A 12,659-nucleotide genomic window follows, 5' to 3' on the forward strand; every position below is an offset into this window, starting at 1 on the left:
CTCCCAAATCTATCTCCTCCTTTTCATCCCAGTACAGGCTCTCATCTATTTTTTAAACTTGGACAACACAATAATCTCCCAGTTGGTCCCCCACTCTCATCTCTCTCCAAACTCCATTCTTTGACCACAGTAATCTGAAAACTGGTCATGTCACTTCACTGACAAAATCTATCAATGGCTTTCCATTGCTGTCAGGATACAGTTCGATCTCTTTGGCCTACTACCCAAGGCTTTTGATTATTTAGCTCCCTTCTGCCATTTTAATTGAACTGAAGTACCTGTAGTTCCAGAAAACAACATGACTCTTGCATGTTTCCTCCACCCTTGAACAACCTTTTCCCCTCAAAGCCCTTCAAATCTCAGCCCAGACATGACCTCCTCCACAAGATTCTCCTTGATGCCCCTTTGCTGTGTTCCCACCGCACCTCTGTGATCGTACTTACCATACCGTGCGCTTATCGTTGGTTAAGCGTCTAACTCCTCTAGGAGGTGAAGTTCTGCTGCAGCTACAGTGTCTAATTCATCTTAATGTTCTCGGCGCGTGGCCATGCACCTGGCACTGAGTAGGTACTCAGAAAACATTTGAAGAATAAACTAGTTAGTTAACTAAGGGCTACCATGCCATGGTCGCCTAGAGAGAGAACATGTGGGCAGTAGAGACACCAGAACTGCACCCCGCATCCAGGGAGCCCAGAACCCCGTGCTCCCGCGCATAACCAGGCCAAGTCCCGGCCGCCATTTTCCCCACCGGCCTCTGGGGGGCGCTGCGCGGCAGGCTCCGCTCTCCGCCGCCGGAGTTCTTCTTGCCAGCCGGAAGCCGAGGGGCGGTGCGCGCCGGAGGTGGGGCCAGAAGGAACGCAGACGGACCCGGGAGGAAGAGGGAAGTTCGTGCGGCCGGGCCGCGCCAGCTCCGGGCCCGACGTGGAGGGCCCCGGCTTGAAGGTGTTGCCAAGACCCGCGAGGTCCAGCGCCGGGAATCGGCCACCGTCTCTGGGCCGTTTTGGTGGCAGGTCTCTGCTTCCGTTTCCCTCTGGAGTCCCCCTCGTGGGGGAACTCTCTGGCAGAGGCCCCTCTGGTGGTCTCTTTTGGGGTATTCCTGAATTGGGGGACTCTGTATGGCGGTTCTCTGGGGGAGGGGTGGTGTCAGGAGCTTCCTTTGGAGAGGTTTCTGTGTAGGCGCCCTCTTTGGGAGTGGTCCTTGTCACTGCTTTCTGGGAAACCTTTGTTTAGGGTTCTTTGTGGAAAGCCTGGGTTTGAGGTGCCTTCTGGGGGAATATCTAGAGCCTCCTCGGAGATGACCTTCTCTGGAGGGCCTGCCAGTCCAGAGGCCTTTACATTATCCTCTTGCAGCAAAAATGTTCTCCTTTCCAAAGCCCTATTTCCTGAGATTCCTTCACTCCTTCCTTTTTCGTCTAATGCTCTTCGTCTTAGCCATGAACTTGATTTGGCATTTTGAGGTTAACAATGATTGGATAAATTAAACGGGGAAAGCTGATTATCCTCCATTTGCTCAATCTCCTCCACCCTTCATTAAGAATGGCTTAAGACAGATCCACTCAAAATAGAACTCCGCTTATTTCTCCTTAGAGTCGTGGTTAAAAAAAGGAAACTGGACCAGAGCCACCTTCAGTAACTGGTCCGCTCCACATCATATGCACAGAAAGGAACCTGGGCAGTGGTTAAACCAGCGTCTCTCTTCCCCCTTTAAGGCAACATTTACTGAGCACCTTCTGTGCCAGATCCTGGGCCTTGAACTGGGAAAAACAAATGAATCAAGTGCAGCTTCCTGTAGATGGTATAGACACATCAGTTCACTACACGCTGACTAGAGTATGAGATGGTGCTGAATCCCTGAGGCTCCGTGATAGGTTCAGAACTTGGGCTCTCCATTATGGGAGACCTGCCCTCTTGTTTTGTTTCTCTCTTACCCCACCTCATCCAGTGTGCTTCTGTTCCTACAGGTTGAAGGCTAAGCATGGGGAAGAGCTGCAAGGTAGTCGTGTGTGGCCAGGCTTCTGTGGGCAAAACTTCAATCCTGGAACAGCTTTTGTATGGGAACCACATAGTGGGTGAGTATTTGGGGTAGGGGAGGGGGGTGGAAAAAAATGGAATAAGGACTGGGATTTGATCCCAACATGCAAAGACTGAAAGCTGCTCCTGATGTACTTTGCAACCCAAAGAGTAAAACCTGCCCCCAACCCTGCAACATGAAGGTGAGAACATCCTCTCCACAAATCCAGAGGAAGGAAATTCAGTATCCAAGAGAGGGAGGAAAAGCTCCGAAGTCATGCTTTTGCTTAGCATGGTATTAGCATAAGACTAATGTCTGTCCCTGAAATCATTCCATTCCTGACAACGTCAGTCTCTGCCCTTCTCTCCTTTGCCTCCACATTCCTTCCTCTCCCTTTCTGCTCAGCCTGGTAGGATATTCTCAATCACTCACACTTCCATCTCCCCTTCTGCCTTCAACCTAGTATCTCCCTCATTTTATCCAAGGTTCTGAGATGATCGAGACGCAGGAAGACATCTACGTGGGATCCATTGAGACAGATCGGGGGGTGCGGGAGCAGGTGCGTTTCTACGACACCCGGGGGCTCCGAGATGGGGCGGAGCTGCCACGGCACTGCTTCTCCTGCACGGATGGCTATGTCTTGGTCTATAGCACGGATAGCCGAGAGTCTTTTCAACGTGTGGAGCTGCTCAAGAAGGAGATTGACAAGTCCAAGGACAAGAAGGAGGTGTGTGTCCTAGGCTCCTGGTGGAAGCCCCAGTTGCAAGAGAGAGTGGGCCCTGTTTAGGAATTGGGGGCTTGGGAGGGGGCGGAGGCCATTGGAGAATGTCTTCATGCCTAGAGTTGGCCACATGGTGAGACTGCTTAACCAAAGAGGCTTCTCTTCAGTTTAAGGGGTCCCTGACTTAGCACAGGTAACCCTCATTAGTCTTAAGAATTCTAAGCTCTTCTCTATAAAGGCTCTTCTGTGCCCCCAAATCTCCTTTTAAGCTGCAGGTATTCTGAGAGTATGTCTTCACCAGCTGTATAACCAAAAACTGACCAACTGCTAGTAATGAGCAGGAATGAGTGAGACAGGGCTTTTAATGGAATTCCTGAAGGGATTGTCAGAGGCCAAAATTTCAACAGGGGAGGGAGAGGAAAAAGTCATCTCCATCGCGCCAACCCATGGTTTCTACTAGAGGAAGAGATGAGAGGTCAGCCATTGAGGCGCCTTCTCCTACCTCCTATCCACCCCCATTTCTGAGGTCTATGTTGCATCCACGGGGCCCTCTCTATCTCTTTCCACACTTTCCCAGGTCACCATCGTGGTTCTCGGCAACAAATGTGACCTGCAGGAACAGAGGCGGGTGGACCAAGAAGTGGCTCAGCACTGGGCCAAGTCAGAGAAGGTGAAGCTCTGGGAGGTATCGGTGGCTGACCGCCGCTCCCTCCTGGATCCCTTCATCTACCTGGCCAGCAAGATGACCCAGCCCCAGAGCAAGTCTGCCTTCCCCCTCAGCCGCAAGAACAAGGGCAGTGGCTCCTTGGATGGCTGAAGAGCTCCCATCCCTCACTCACCCTCCTGACCCAATTCCAGTTTCTGGGGCTCTTGAAGATGGGTTGAGAGGAGAGGGGGGTTGGCAAGCTGTCCTTCCCAAAGTCTGGGGAGTTTCCTTCTAGGCCAAGCAGCTGAGCTGTCCAGGCTCCGGCCACCTTTGCTCCCTTCCAAGTCCGGGAAATGGAAATAATCTCCCCAGCCCCACCCAGCTTTCATCATATTGGCGCCCAGTACAACCCAGAGCAGCTGTGCTCCACCTCCCCAGACGGGAAGCAGTGCTACCACGCATAAGGGCCCAGTCGAGGCCTGGTTCCTATCCCAGGGGTCCACCCCCTGTGCTTCCAACAGCACAGACATGGCACCAGACTGGACTTGAAAGGGTGTCCAGGTATCCTGTATGTGTGCATAGATGTGTACACGTGCATGTATATACAAGCTGATGACACCCTGACCTTTCTCCTGTCCTTTCCTAGGCTGGAAGAAGCTAGCCTTCTGGAAAGTATAATTTTTCTGTGTTAATCGTTTCTCTTCCTTTTTCTGTTCAGGGAGCAGATGGGCCTTATTGGTTGAGGTGGAATGGAACAAGGACTGATTAGACTGAGTCACTGCCTGCCTTTGTGACCCAACAGTGTCTGTCCCCTCTCTGGGCTTCAGTTCTCTCATCTGTAGGGTGACAGGAGTTGCTTATGTTATCTCCTAGGTCCTGTCCAACTCTATGATTTTATAATGCCCTTGGTTTGGGGCCATGTTACTGTATCCCTTGCTTCTCCCTCTTCAAGGTGCTATGCCTACCAACTAGGGTGGCTGGGACACTATTCTCCCTCCAGCCACCAGGGGGCAGGAGTGCACTACACACTCTTTATTGCCAGAGTGGCCACTCAGTGCCCAGTCAGCCAGACTTGACGCCTACCCACTGAGCCGTCCAGCCTGGTCTTACCCCTTCCTGTGGTTGTTTTAAGTTAATGGCTGGACTTCAATTTATAAATTATCTGTATTTATATGCCTGCTGCCATGATGAAGGCTGGACAAGGTGCTTCACTAGCACTTCTTACCTCAGATGCCTGAACAGAACAAGGCAAACCAGTAGCAGCTTCTCAGGAGCTGACAGGCCTTCTGTCTGGGCTCAGAAGGGTGGTTACACACTCAGACATGGTATAAAGTGAGCTTGTCACCCACAACTTCCTGTGCCCACTTTATACTTAAAATGTGCACACCTAGCATAGCTGAGACACTGTAGCAAGGCAGTCTCCCATTCCTGCCCCATCTCCCCAAAAGGAAAGGTGAAGAGGGGCAGGTAGCCCTGGGCTGGGCAAGCAGAGTTAGGGTATATACAGGCTTCGGCTTAGAGTTCATTTATTGATGCATTGGACACAATAAAACCACAACTGCTTGTTATAAAAAAAAATTCCCTCCCCTCCTTTTTCTTGTTCTTCCATTGGAATTGTCTACAAAAATACAGGTGAATACTGGCAAAGTCCCATATTGTGGAGTGAGGGGGACAGTGCTGGGGTGGAGTCTGTGACATTTAATAGTTTGAAAATGGGTCTTGAGAGCGTGTCAGACTGGATCCAAACAGCTTCAGAGTGGGGCGTTTAGGGGAATGCTGGTTGGAAGAAGGAGGTTGAATTTAGTCCTGGGGCCCAGTTTGGCTTAGGGAGCTGTAGAGGAAAGGTCTTTGTTGGGGAGCCCTGAAGGGATTTGGTGTTGCCTGGGTCCATAGTCTGAAGAACAGGGACCCCCTAAGGAGGAACCCATGAAAGACTAAGAAAGAGACCTTTTGTGGGCTTGATCATTTCCTGTATTTAACAAAACTGGGCCCAGCCAGAACATCACCCTAGCTACCCCTATTCTCGCCCCATCCGGGTAAACCAGATGAAGCCTCTAAAAGCTTTGGCCTCCAGCCCCCCTACCTCTTGACTCTGCCCTTCCTTTGCACTACTTGATCAAAGGGCTCTTGGGTCTCCCTATCTCCTCCAGCCCGCCTGCACTCCCATGGCCATCTTGCCGGTAGCCTTGAATTCCAGCGTGAGACCTCATGCCTCATCTTCAGTGATTGGAGAATGGGAGAGGACCTCCCTTGAGCATGGCAGCAGGGGTCACAGACTTGTCCCCAGGTTAGGAGAGACCACATGGGTTTAGGGCTTGGGGTGGGGTTTGAAAGCACCACAGAGCTGGGACTGGGTTTAGCAGGGATTTTGGGGGTTTCTCAGTCTGCAGGGAAATGCAGGGGCGTCCAGGACTAGCCCTAGAAGCAAAGGAGGAGGGTGGGGATGATCCAGGGCAGGTCCTGGTGTGTTCCCCAGTCCAGGTGGCGTGAAGGGCTGCTACCTTTACGACTAGCCCGGCTCTCCCTGGGTTGGGCAGGAACCTCTAGGTTATAAAAGCCAGTCCCTGTGGGGTCTTGGGACCTAGGCCATTGGGGGAGAAGAGGGTCCAGGATGAACGAATGTTGGGAAGTTGGCCCTGGCCTCCCTAGGAGGGTTAAAAGGGGGCAAAGACTATCGGTCCCGTGGCAGGGCGGACGGCTCCCACTGGGGCACGAAACAGAGCTGGGCCCAGGATTGGAGCTGGGAAGAGAGTGGTGGCCGCTGTGGGGGCGGGCCGGAAGGCCAGGGGCCCAGGCAGGGCACAGATGGCGGCCGCGGTGGGGAGTGGGCTGGGCAGGAAGCGGGCTGCCAGCGTCTTCGTGAGTTGCTTCTGCAAGGCCAGTTTAGACTACAAAGAAGAGAGAGAAATGGACACGGTCCCTGGCCACAGAAAATCCCCGCCCCCTCCCTGGGCCCCATCCTTGGGATTTTTGCTACAGGGAAAACGTGCCTATTCGGGTTCCAAACCTAAATCCTCCTCCCTTCCCACCCCCAAACATTCATTCCAAAGGGCTTTCTCCACCACCTGTCTTCCGCCCAAAGGGAGGGGAGTAGGGTGGGAGATAGGGGGAGGATATTGTTGGGGGGTAGGTAGGCAGTAGAGATGGTTTTGGAAATGCACGCCCACTCCTCGCTTTTGCCCCTGAGATTACTACCCCCCAGCCCACCTACCCAGAAATTCCTCTGGGCAGATCCCAGACACGCAGCTCTTCCTCAGCCCATGAAAGCCTCAGAGTGGGATGACCTTCCTGCCCCATGCCCGAGTCCCCCAGCTGCCCTCCCTTCCTGCCCACCCTCCCCTCTTGACCCAGGGCTCAGCTCTGTTGCCTGGGAGACAGATACCTTGAGGATACTCACAGCCAGCGCTGCGTGCTTCTGCAGCTTGCTGTGCTGGCTGGAGGTCTTGAGGGGCTTCCCAGCCAGGCGGTCTTTGTGCCTTCTGCTGCTCATGTGCTAGTGGACAGACAGACAGACTGGGAACAAATGAGGAAGCCCAAGGACCCCAAAAACTATCCTATTGTCCTTGACTAGCTCGGCCTTCCTCTCCCCACCATTCCCAAGCACAAAGCACGTTTACTGGGTGCTTACCTGGGAGGCTCTGGGAAGGGGCGTTAAGACGCGGCCTTTGCCAAAGCCCTGGCCAGCCAGCCTCACTGCCTCCCTCCCTGTTCTGCCTGGTCCCCACCTCTCTCGTCAGCCTCCCTCTCCTCACCTCACACTGCTTCCCACCCCTCACCCCTGCTCCAACCCCAAACCCAGCCTCACCGCTCCCACCTGCTTGAGCTGTGTCTCTGAATTGACCTGGAGCTGACAGAGAGCACAGTGGAAAGGGGGGCTTGGCCCCTGCCGGCCCCCTGCCACTCGCTTGGCCTTGTGTGCGGCCCCTCCCTGGGGCACCAGGCGGCCCCGGCTCCTTCGGGGAGTCTCTCGCTGTCCTTCCACCATCCACCGGTGCTTGGCTCCTAGGGGGAGGCAACAAGACAGGCTGTCTGCCCCGAAGAGAGAGGGCAAGGGCACAGAGACCCCTCCAAACGAGGTCAGATTGGCTGACCCTCGAACTCAGAGGCTGCTCCCCTCCCCAGCCAGGTGAGAGTTCTTCTTCCCCTCTCTGTCAAGTCCTGCCCAGCTTCTCATTTCATGCCAGCACCCCCACCCTCCCAGGGCAGGCCTTTCGGCGTAACTGGTCAGCTTCCCCTTTTTTGTGCTCTCATCTCCATCCCTTCCTCGTGTTCTGATCTTCAGCTCTTGCTGCCCCACACCTCTCTTCCCAATTGCTGGATTGCTGGGAAGACCCAGCTGAGCAGAACACCTCTGTCCCCCGGCCCTTGAGCCAAGTGACCAGAAAACCAGAAACTGCAGCCTGCCCACCCCTCCCCCGACCTTGGGCTAGTGGGGGCACTGACCTGTGTTGTGAGCCTGAAGCTGGGAGGTGGAGTTCACTGTCACCTTACACGTGGGGCAGTAGAGGTGCCCCTTCTCGTTCCTGCCCTCCCCACTCACACCACTTCCTACAGCAGCCGCTGCTGGCTCGGGCCCTGGTGCCTCTCCCCCAGGCTCTGGGGAGCAGGGTGGGCAGGAAGAAGAGGGGGCCGCACCCAAGCGGTCGGAGTGGGCTGGCTCCCTGGGCGTGGGGTCTGGAGTCAGTGGTGGCTGGAGTGGGAGGCCAGGAGAAGTGGCTGCGGGGGCTGCTGGGGAGACAGAAGGCATGGGGTAAGAGGGTGAGACCCCGAATTGATTCTCAAGACCATGATTTTGAGCACTGACATAATGGGGGTGGCATGGCAGAGTGGAAGGTGCCCTGGTGTTCCTAGCGTTGAAGTCCAGGCTCCCCTCTCCCCCGACTTGCTGGACAGACTTGGATCTCTTTAGGCCCCAGTTTCCCCACCTGAAATCATAAAGTTGGATGTGGAGAACTCAGAAAGCCCTCACAGCCTTGATATTATTCTAGCTATCTGCTACTGGTTAAATAAGCAGAAATCATCTGAAAGACATGTACTAGAATGTTCACAGCAGCACTGTGTATAACAGCAAAGAACACACTATCCAAATGTTTTTCGACAGGAGAATGAAAAACTAGTATAGTCATGCAATGGAACACTACACAGCAATGAAAAAGATGAACTATGGCTCTACACAACATGGATAAATCTGATAGACATATGATGAACAAAAGAAGCCAGACACAAGAACTACGTGTTATATGATCCACCAAAACCAGGTGAAACACTTGTATGCTGAGAAAAGTCCGGGCCCTGGCTACTCCAGGGGTGGGGGAGGTAGTGGCTCGAAGGGAGTCCCTGGAAGGGAGCTCCTGGGGAGCAATTCGTTAAGTTGCCCACTTGTGATGCATGCCCTTTTCTGTATGTATGGAACAATTCAGAACAAACAAATAATAGAAAGCAGAACCCTCTCAACCCCTTGTCAGAAACCAGATTGGGGTGGGAGAGAGGGGAGATTAAAGGACCGACCTTTGTTCTGCAGCTCTCCGGGGGCTCTGCTGGCCAAAGTCGGAGTTGGGGACACCAGTGCCCCTCCCCTGGCCAGGGTTTGTGGCCTCTGCTTGTTCTTGGCAGCCTCGACAGCCTTGAGTTTTCTGGCATGTTTGTGGCCTTTGTAATGTGCCTCAGCCTGATTCTGGGGAGGGAAGAGTGGAGGTGACTTGTTAATTCACTGAGTCCACATGCCCCATCCCTACACCAGCTCTGGGCAGAGGGACAGGTCAGAGGTAGGCAGAGCTCAGACCACACAAGGGGCACATCTTTGTCACTGTCATCACAGCATATGATGTGATCACAGCCTCGAAACCTCAGAGAGGTTTGCAGAATATGTTCTCACACGCGAGCTCCGAGGCAAGCAGTCTTTGGCTTCCAATTCTGACTCAGCCACTGATAGGTTGTGCATCTTTGGACAAATCATGTCACCTCTCTGAGCTTCAGTTTCCTCACCCATATACTTTGCAGTGATAAAACTGACACCACAGGGTTCTGAGGATTAAATGGGAACATGAATGACGAGTGCCTAGTACCTACAGTTGGTGCTCAGTGAGTGTTCCTAAGTTTACAAACATATCAATGGAGAAATCAGAGCATTCCTCACACTCTGGGGTATGTGTACCCCCAAACATTCATCCTTTTGTTTATGTTTTCAACAGTTAGTGCCATTTGCCAGGCACGGTGCCAAGAGCCAGCATGAAGACGACATGGTCCCTCCCTCCGAGCAAACTCTCTGTCCATCCCTGTGACTCATGTAACCTGACAGCCTGGAGGGAACCCCTGAACCTGGCCTGTTGGAGTGTCCCTTCTTCAGCCAAGGGTCCCCCAAACACAGGGAAGCCAGGCCCTGCAGCCCTGGACTCTTTCACCACAGCAGGTCTGCTCAGGACATCTCACCCAATCCCCAGAGTTGCCTGGATCGAAGGTAAACCTTCCCAGAATGAGGCTCCTCTACAACCTAGACACAGCCAGGTCTGAGTTCAAAACCCAGCTTTCCTTCCCAACTGTGTGTCCTTAGGCAAGTCTATTAACCTCTCTGAGACTCAGTTTCTTCATATGAAAAGTGAGGACGAAAATACCCGTCCATTCCATAGATGTATCATGAGAATTAATTAAGATGATGGGCATGACTACATTCTGTGAACTCTCAGGTGCTTTGAAACCTTATGGAATACCAGGTAGTCTCAGAACGTGGCCCCTGGGGACACAGAGTTGAGTGGGTGGCGGCGAGGGGGTCTCCTCTCTTACAGAGGGATCCAGAGAGGCATAGGGGAAGGAAGTGGAACCCAGGACTGAGCCAGAAGCAGTGCAGTGAGGAATGGGGTAGAAGAATCTGGAGAGAAGAAGCGGGTGGGACAATTAAAGGACCAGGAGTGCCTCTTCAGCAAACAGGTGGAAAGCACAGCCCCCTCTGCCAAGAGACCCCAGAAGCTCTGTCTCCAGCTGAACCCAGTTTCCTCCCCACTCCTGCTTCCCCCACCCCCTCTCACCGCTGAGTTGAACCTCAGGTGACAGATGTTACAGGAAATGAAGAGCTTCTTCTTCAGAGGAGAGGGGACCCCAAATGTATGGCTGATGACAGCTTTCTGGACCGGGTCCATCTGTGAAGGAGGTGGGAGGGCACAATAATTCTGGGGTCTGCTCAGGAAAGGGGGAGAGTACAAATTGCCAGAAACTAAAGGCTATCAAAGAGGACCTGTGGTCGGGAAGAACTCTCCCATCTTGCGGCCATTAGAAAAAGACCGCCTCTTCCCGGCTGACTTACCTGTCAGACTGGACCTCTGCTCTGAAGCAGGGGATGGCCAGGGTGACCTCCATGGTCTTGGGAAACAAAACCATGTCCTGGTGGTCAGTTTGGCCTCTCTTGCTGTTTCTCTGGAATCTGGCTTTGTGGGGTTTTTTCCCTCATTCTCAAGACTCACAGACAGTTGAGGGAGGGTCACAGAATCCCTCTTTGTTGTGTTCTTTCCCATAGCACAGCCTTTGGCCTGGGACCTGTGGCCTGGGGGACCATAGCTCCTGTCTTACCAGCTCTGCCGCCCTGCCAGAGGAGGTGGTGGAGGCCAGGGGAAGGGCAGGCGGAGACTAGAGGGTTCCCAGAGTAGCAGGATTGTTTCTTTAGAATATTTATTTGAGGGTGTTTTTCCCCCTTTTCCTTATTGTAAGCAATTTTTTTTCCCTATCAAACCAAGCCTTTATGTTCCATTTTTTCAGGGCCTGGGTTGTTGGGCCGAAAGCAGGGTTGTCTGGGCTTATCAAGAGGAACTTGCCAAACCTTCCCTAGGGAGGAGATCAGAAGCTCTGAGAGAAGAGCATGGTTCTGGAAACTTCCCTGAGAACAGAAAGAGCTTCTAACTGTCTCAGCACCCAGGGACAGGACCTCAGGTGGAATGGCCTATAGGGCCCCAGAATGTTAGAATGTTAGTACAACAGCAGTTTCCCCGCCCTTGAAGGACCAGGCTCTGGAATGGTTAGCATAGCAGCAAGCGAGAGAGGGGACGAAAGACCAGAGGCCCCAAGAATTCTGAACCAGGAAGACCCCCGTAGGACCTCTGTGCAACCCTGGGGGGTGGAGAGAAAGGGATTCCCATGGGCAACTGAAACAGTTTCCTGCCAACTTGTGGAGATCAGGTAGGCCTCACCGATGAGGAGATTTGATTTGGTGAAATAAAAAGGGGAGGGGGGAGGATATTCCACATAAGTCGGCAGTCGAGTACAATTCATATGCACTATACTTATCTTTCACACACATATACACGTGGAAATACACAAACTTGTATACAAACCCCTAGTACATATACACAGTCCAAATCACAGAGACCCACAGAAAGGTACACAGACTCTTAAACACACATGGCAAAGTCAGTCACCTAAAGCACACAGAAATACACACACTCAGATGTCAGACACATACCAAACACAGAGTGGACACGAAGACAAAAACTCAGTTACATGGACATACACATTAACTACACACAATTACCCAGGTACATAAGAATTGTTTACAAACACATACACTGTACACCAGCACACAAACTCACATACACGCAAAGACTTACACAAACACAAACTAAAACACAAAGGCACACCCGAACTGCACGGAGACACACACAGATCATCCATAGCTATCCCTGAACAAAAACACAAGTGAAACCTACAGCCTCAGGCCCCCGGACCCAGCAGTTGGCGGGTAGGAGTGTGCAGTGGGAGAAGCCATCCTTGTTCCCTAGCCTAGGGGAGAGTTGGGCCCAGGGGTCCCTTGTTGGGGGGTACCTAGTCACTCTGGGGGCTGCGGGAAGAGAATGCGCTCCTGCATAGACCCAGCTGCTGAGGGCCGGCCCCTCTGAGCCCACCTTCCCTGCCCGCCCCCGATCGCAGCTGCGTGCGTGCCCCTGCCACCAGCCCAGCCCGTACCGTGCTGAAGTTGGGGAAGAGGCTGAGCGGGGTGGCACCATTGAAGTGGAAGGCGAGCAAGTGCTTGAAGTCCAGCGGGGGCTGCAGAGGCCGCGTGGGCAGGGGCAGGGAGGCCAGCAGGGGGCTGGGGGCACCGGAGGCCAGGCCTGCTGCAGGAGGAAGAAGGGCAGGGTCTGAAGCTGGGAGCCACAGGGCTCTCTCCTACCTCTGCAGCCAGAACAAGAGGCTGATGGGCTTCTCAGGCGGAAACTCTTGTCTCCCTCTTCACAAAGCAGCAGCAGCCAGTCCCGGGGCGAGGGGTCCCTGGGCCCTATAGAGCACCTCCATGCCCTTCC

The 12,659-nt window shown here is 53.4% G+C and overlaps 3 protein-coding genes across 13 annotated transcripts in view; 1 reads left to right on the forward strand and 2 right to left on the reverse strand.

Annotated features, from left to right (window-relative positions):
* The window catches only part of DNAJC7 (DnaJ heat shock protein family (Hsp40) member C7), a 36,856-nt gene extending 36,091 nt beyond the window's left edge, over nucleotides 1–765 (reverse strand). For both annotated transcript variants that reach the window (XM_071210659.1, XM_004472430.3), the window contains exon 1: nucleotides 444–765. The gene's annotated coding sequence lies outside the window, so the exon portion shown is untranslated. The remainder of the gene's footprint in view (nucleotides 1–443) is intronic.
* A 66-nt stretch (nucleotides 766–831) lies between these two features.
* Nucleotides 832–10,031, forward strand: NKIRAS2 (NFKB inhibitor interacting Ras like 2). Of its 4 annotated transcripts, XR_011646883.1 has the most exons (6): nucleotides 850–1,010; nucleotides 1,962–2,069; nucleotides 2,497–2,738; nucleotides 5,529–5,665; nucleotides 8,480–8,636; nucleotides 9,570–10,031. XR_011646883.1 is itself a non-coding variant. In XM_004472432.5 (4 exons), exons 2-4 carry the CDS (start codon nucleotides 1,976–1,978, stop codon nucleotides 3,547–3,549), a joined length of 576 nt encoding a protein of 191 aa, XP_004472489.1. In that variant the 5' UTR covers nucleotides 832–1,010; nucleotides 1,962–1,975; the 3' UTR covers nucleotides 3,550–4,956. The 4 variants fall into 4 exon arrangements, 3 of the variants coding, with proteins under 3 accessions (XP_004472489.1, XP_004472490.1, XP_023438540.1); XM_004472432.5 differs by lacking the exons at nucleotides 5,529–5,665; nucleotides 8,480–8,636; nucleotides 9,570–10,031 and adding an exon at nucleotides 3,310–4,956 and having other exon boundaries at nucleotides 832–1,010; XM_004472433.5 differs by lacking the exons at nucleotides 5,529–5,665; nucleotides 8,480–8,636; nucleotides 9,570–10,031 and adding an exon at nucleotides 3,310–4,956 and having other exon boundaries at nucleotides 834–942.
* ZNF385C (zinc finger protein 385C) overlaps nucleotides 4,888–12,659 on the reverse strand; it is a 51,898-nt gene continuing 44,126 nt past the window's right edge. For 2 of the 7 annotated variants that reach the window (XM_058284259.1, XM_058284260.1), the window contains exons 3-9: nucleotides 12,325–12,473; nucleotides 10,401–10,511; nucleotides 8,887–9,052; nucleotides 7,822–8,106; nucleotides 7,193–7,380; nucleotides 6,761–6,871; nucleotides 4,888–6,266 (exon numbers count right to left, since the gene is read on the reverse strand). In XM_058284259.1, coding sequence (XP_058140242.1) covers nucleotides 6,033–6,266; nucleotides 6,761–6,871; nucleotides 7,193–7,380; nucleotides 7,822–8,106; nucleotides 8,887–9,052; nucleotides 10,401–10,511; nucleotides 12,325–12,473 — 1,244 coding nt within the window. In that variant the 3' untranslated portion in view covers nucleotides 4,888–6,032. The remainder of the gene's footprint in view (nucleotides 6,267–6,760; nucleotides 6,872–7,192; nucleotides 7,381–7,821; nucleotides 8,107–8,886; nucleotides 9,053–10,400; nucleotides 10,512–12,324; nucleotides 12,474–12,659) is intronic. The other 5 variants (XM_058284262.1, XM_058284263.2, XM_058284265.2 and 2 more) reach the window with 5 other exon arrangements.

The sequence above is a fragment of the Dasypus novemcinctus genome, chromosome 21, assembly GCF_030445035.2.
Source record: "Dasypus novemcinctus isolate mDasNov1 chromosome 21, mDasNov1.1.hap2, whole genome shotgun sequence".
Lineage (NCBI taxonomy): Eukaryota > Metazoa > Chordata > Mammalia > Cingulata > Dasypodidae > Dasypus > Dasypus novemcinctus.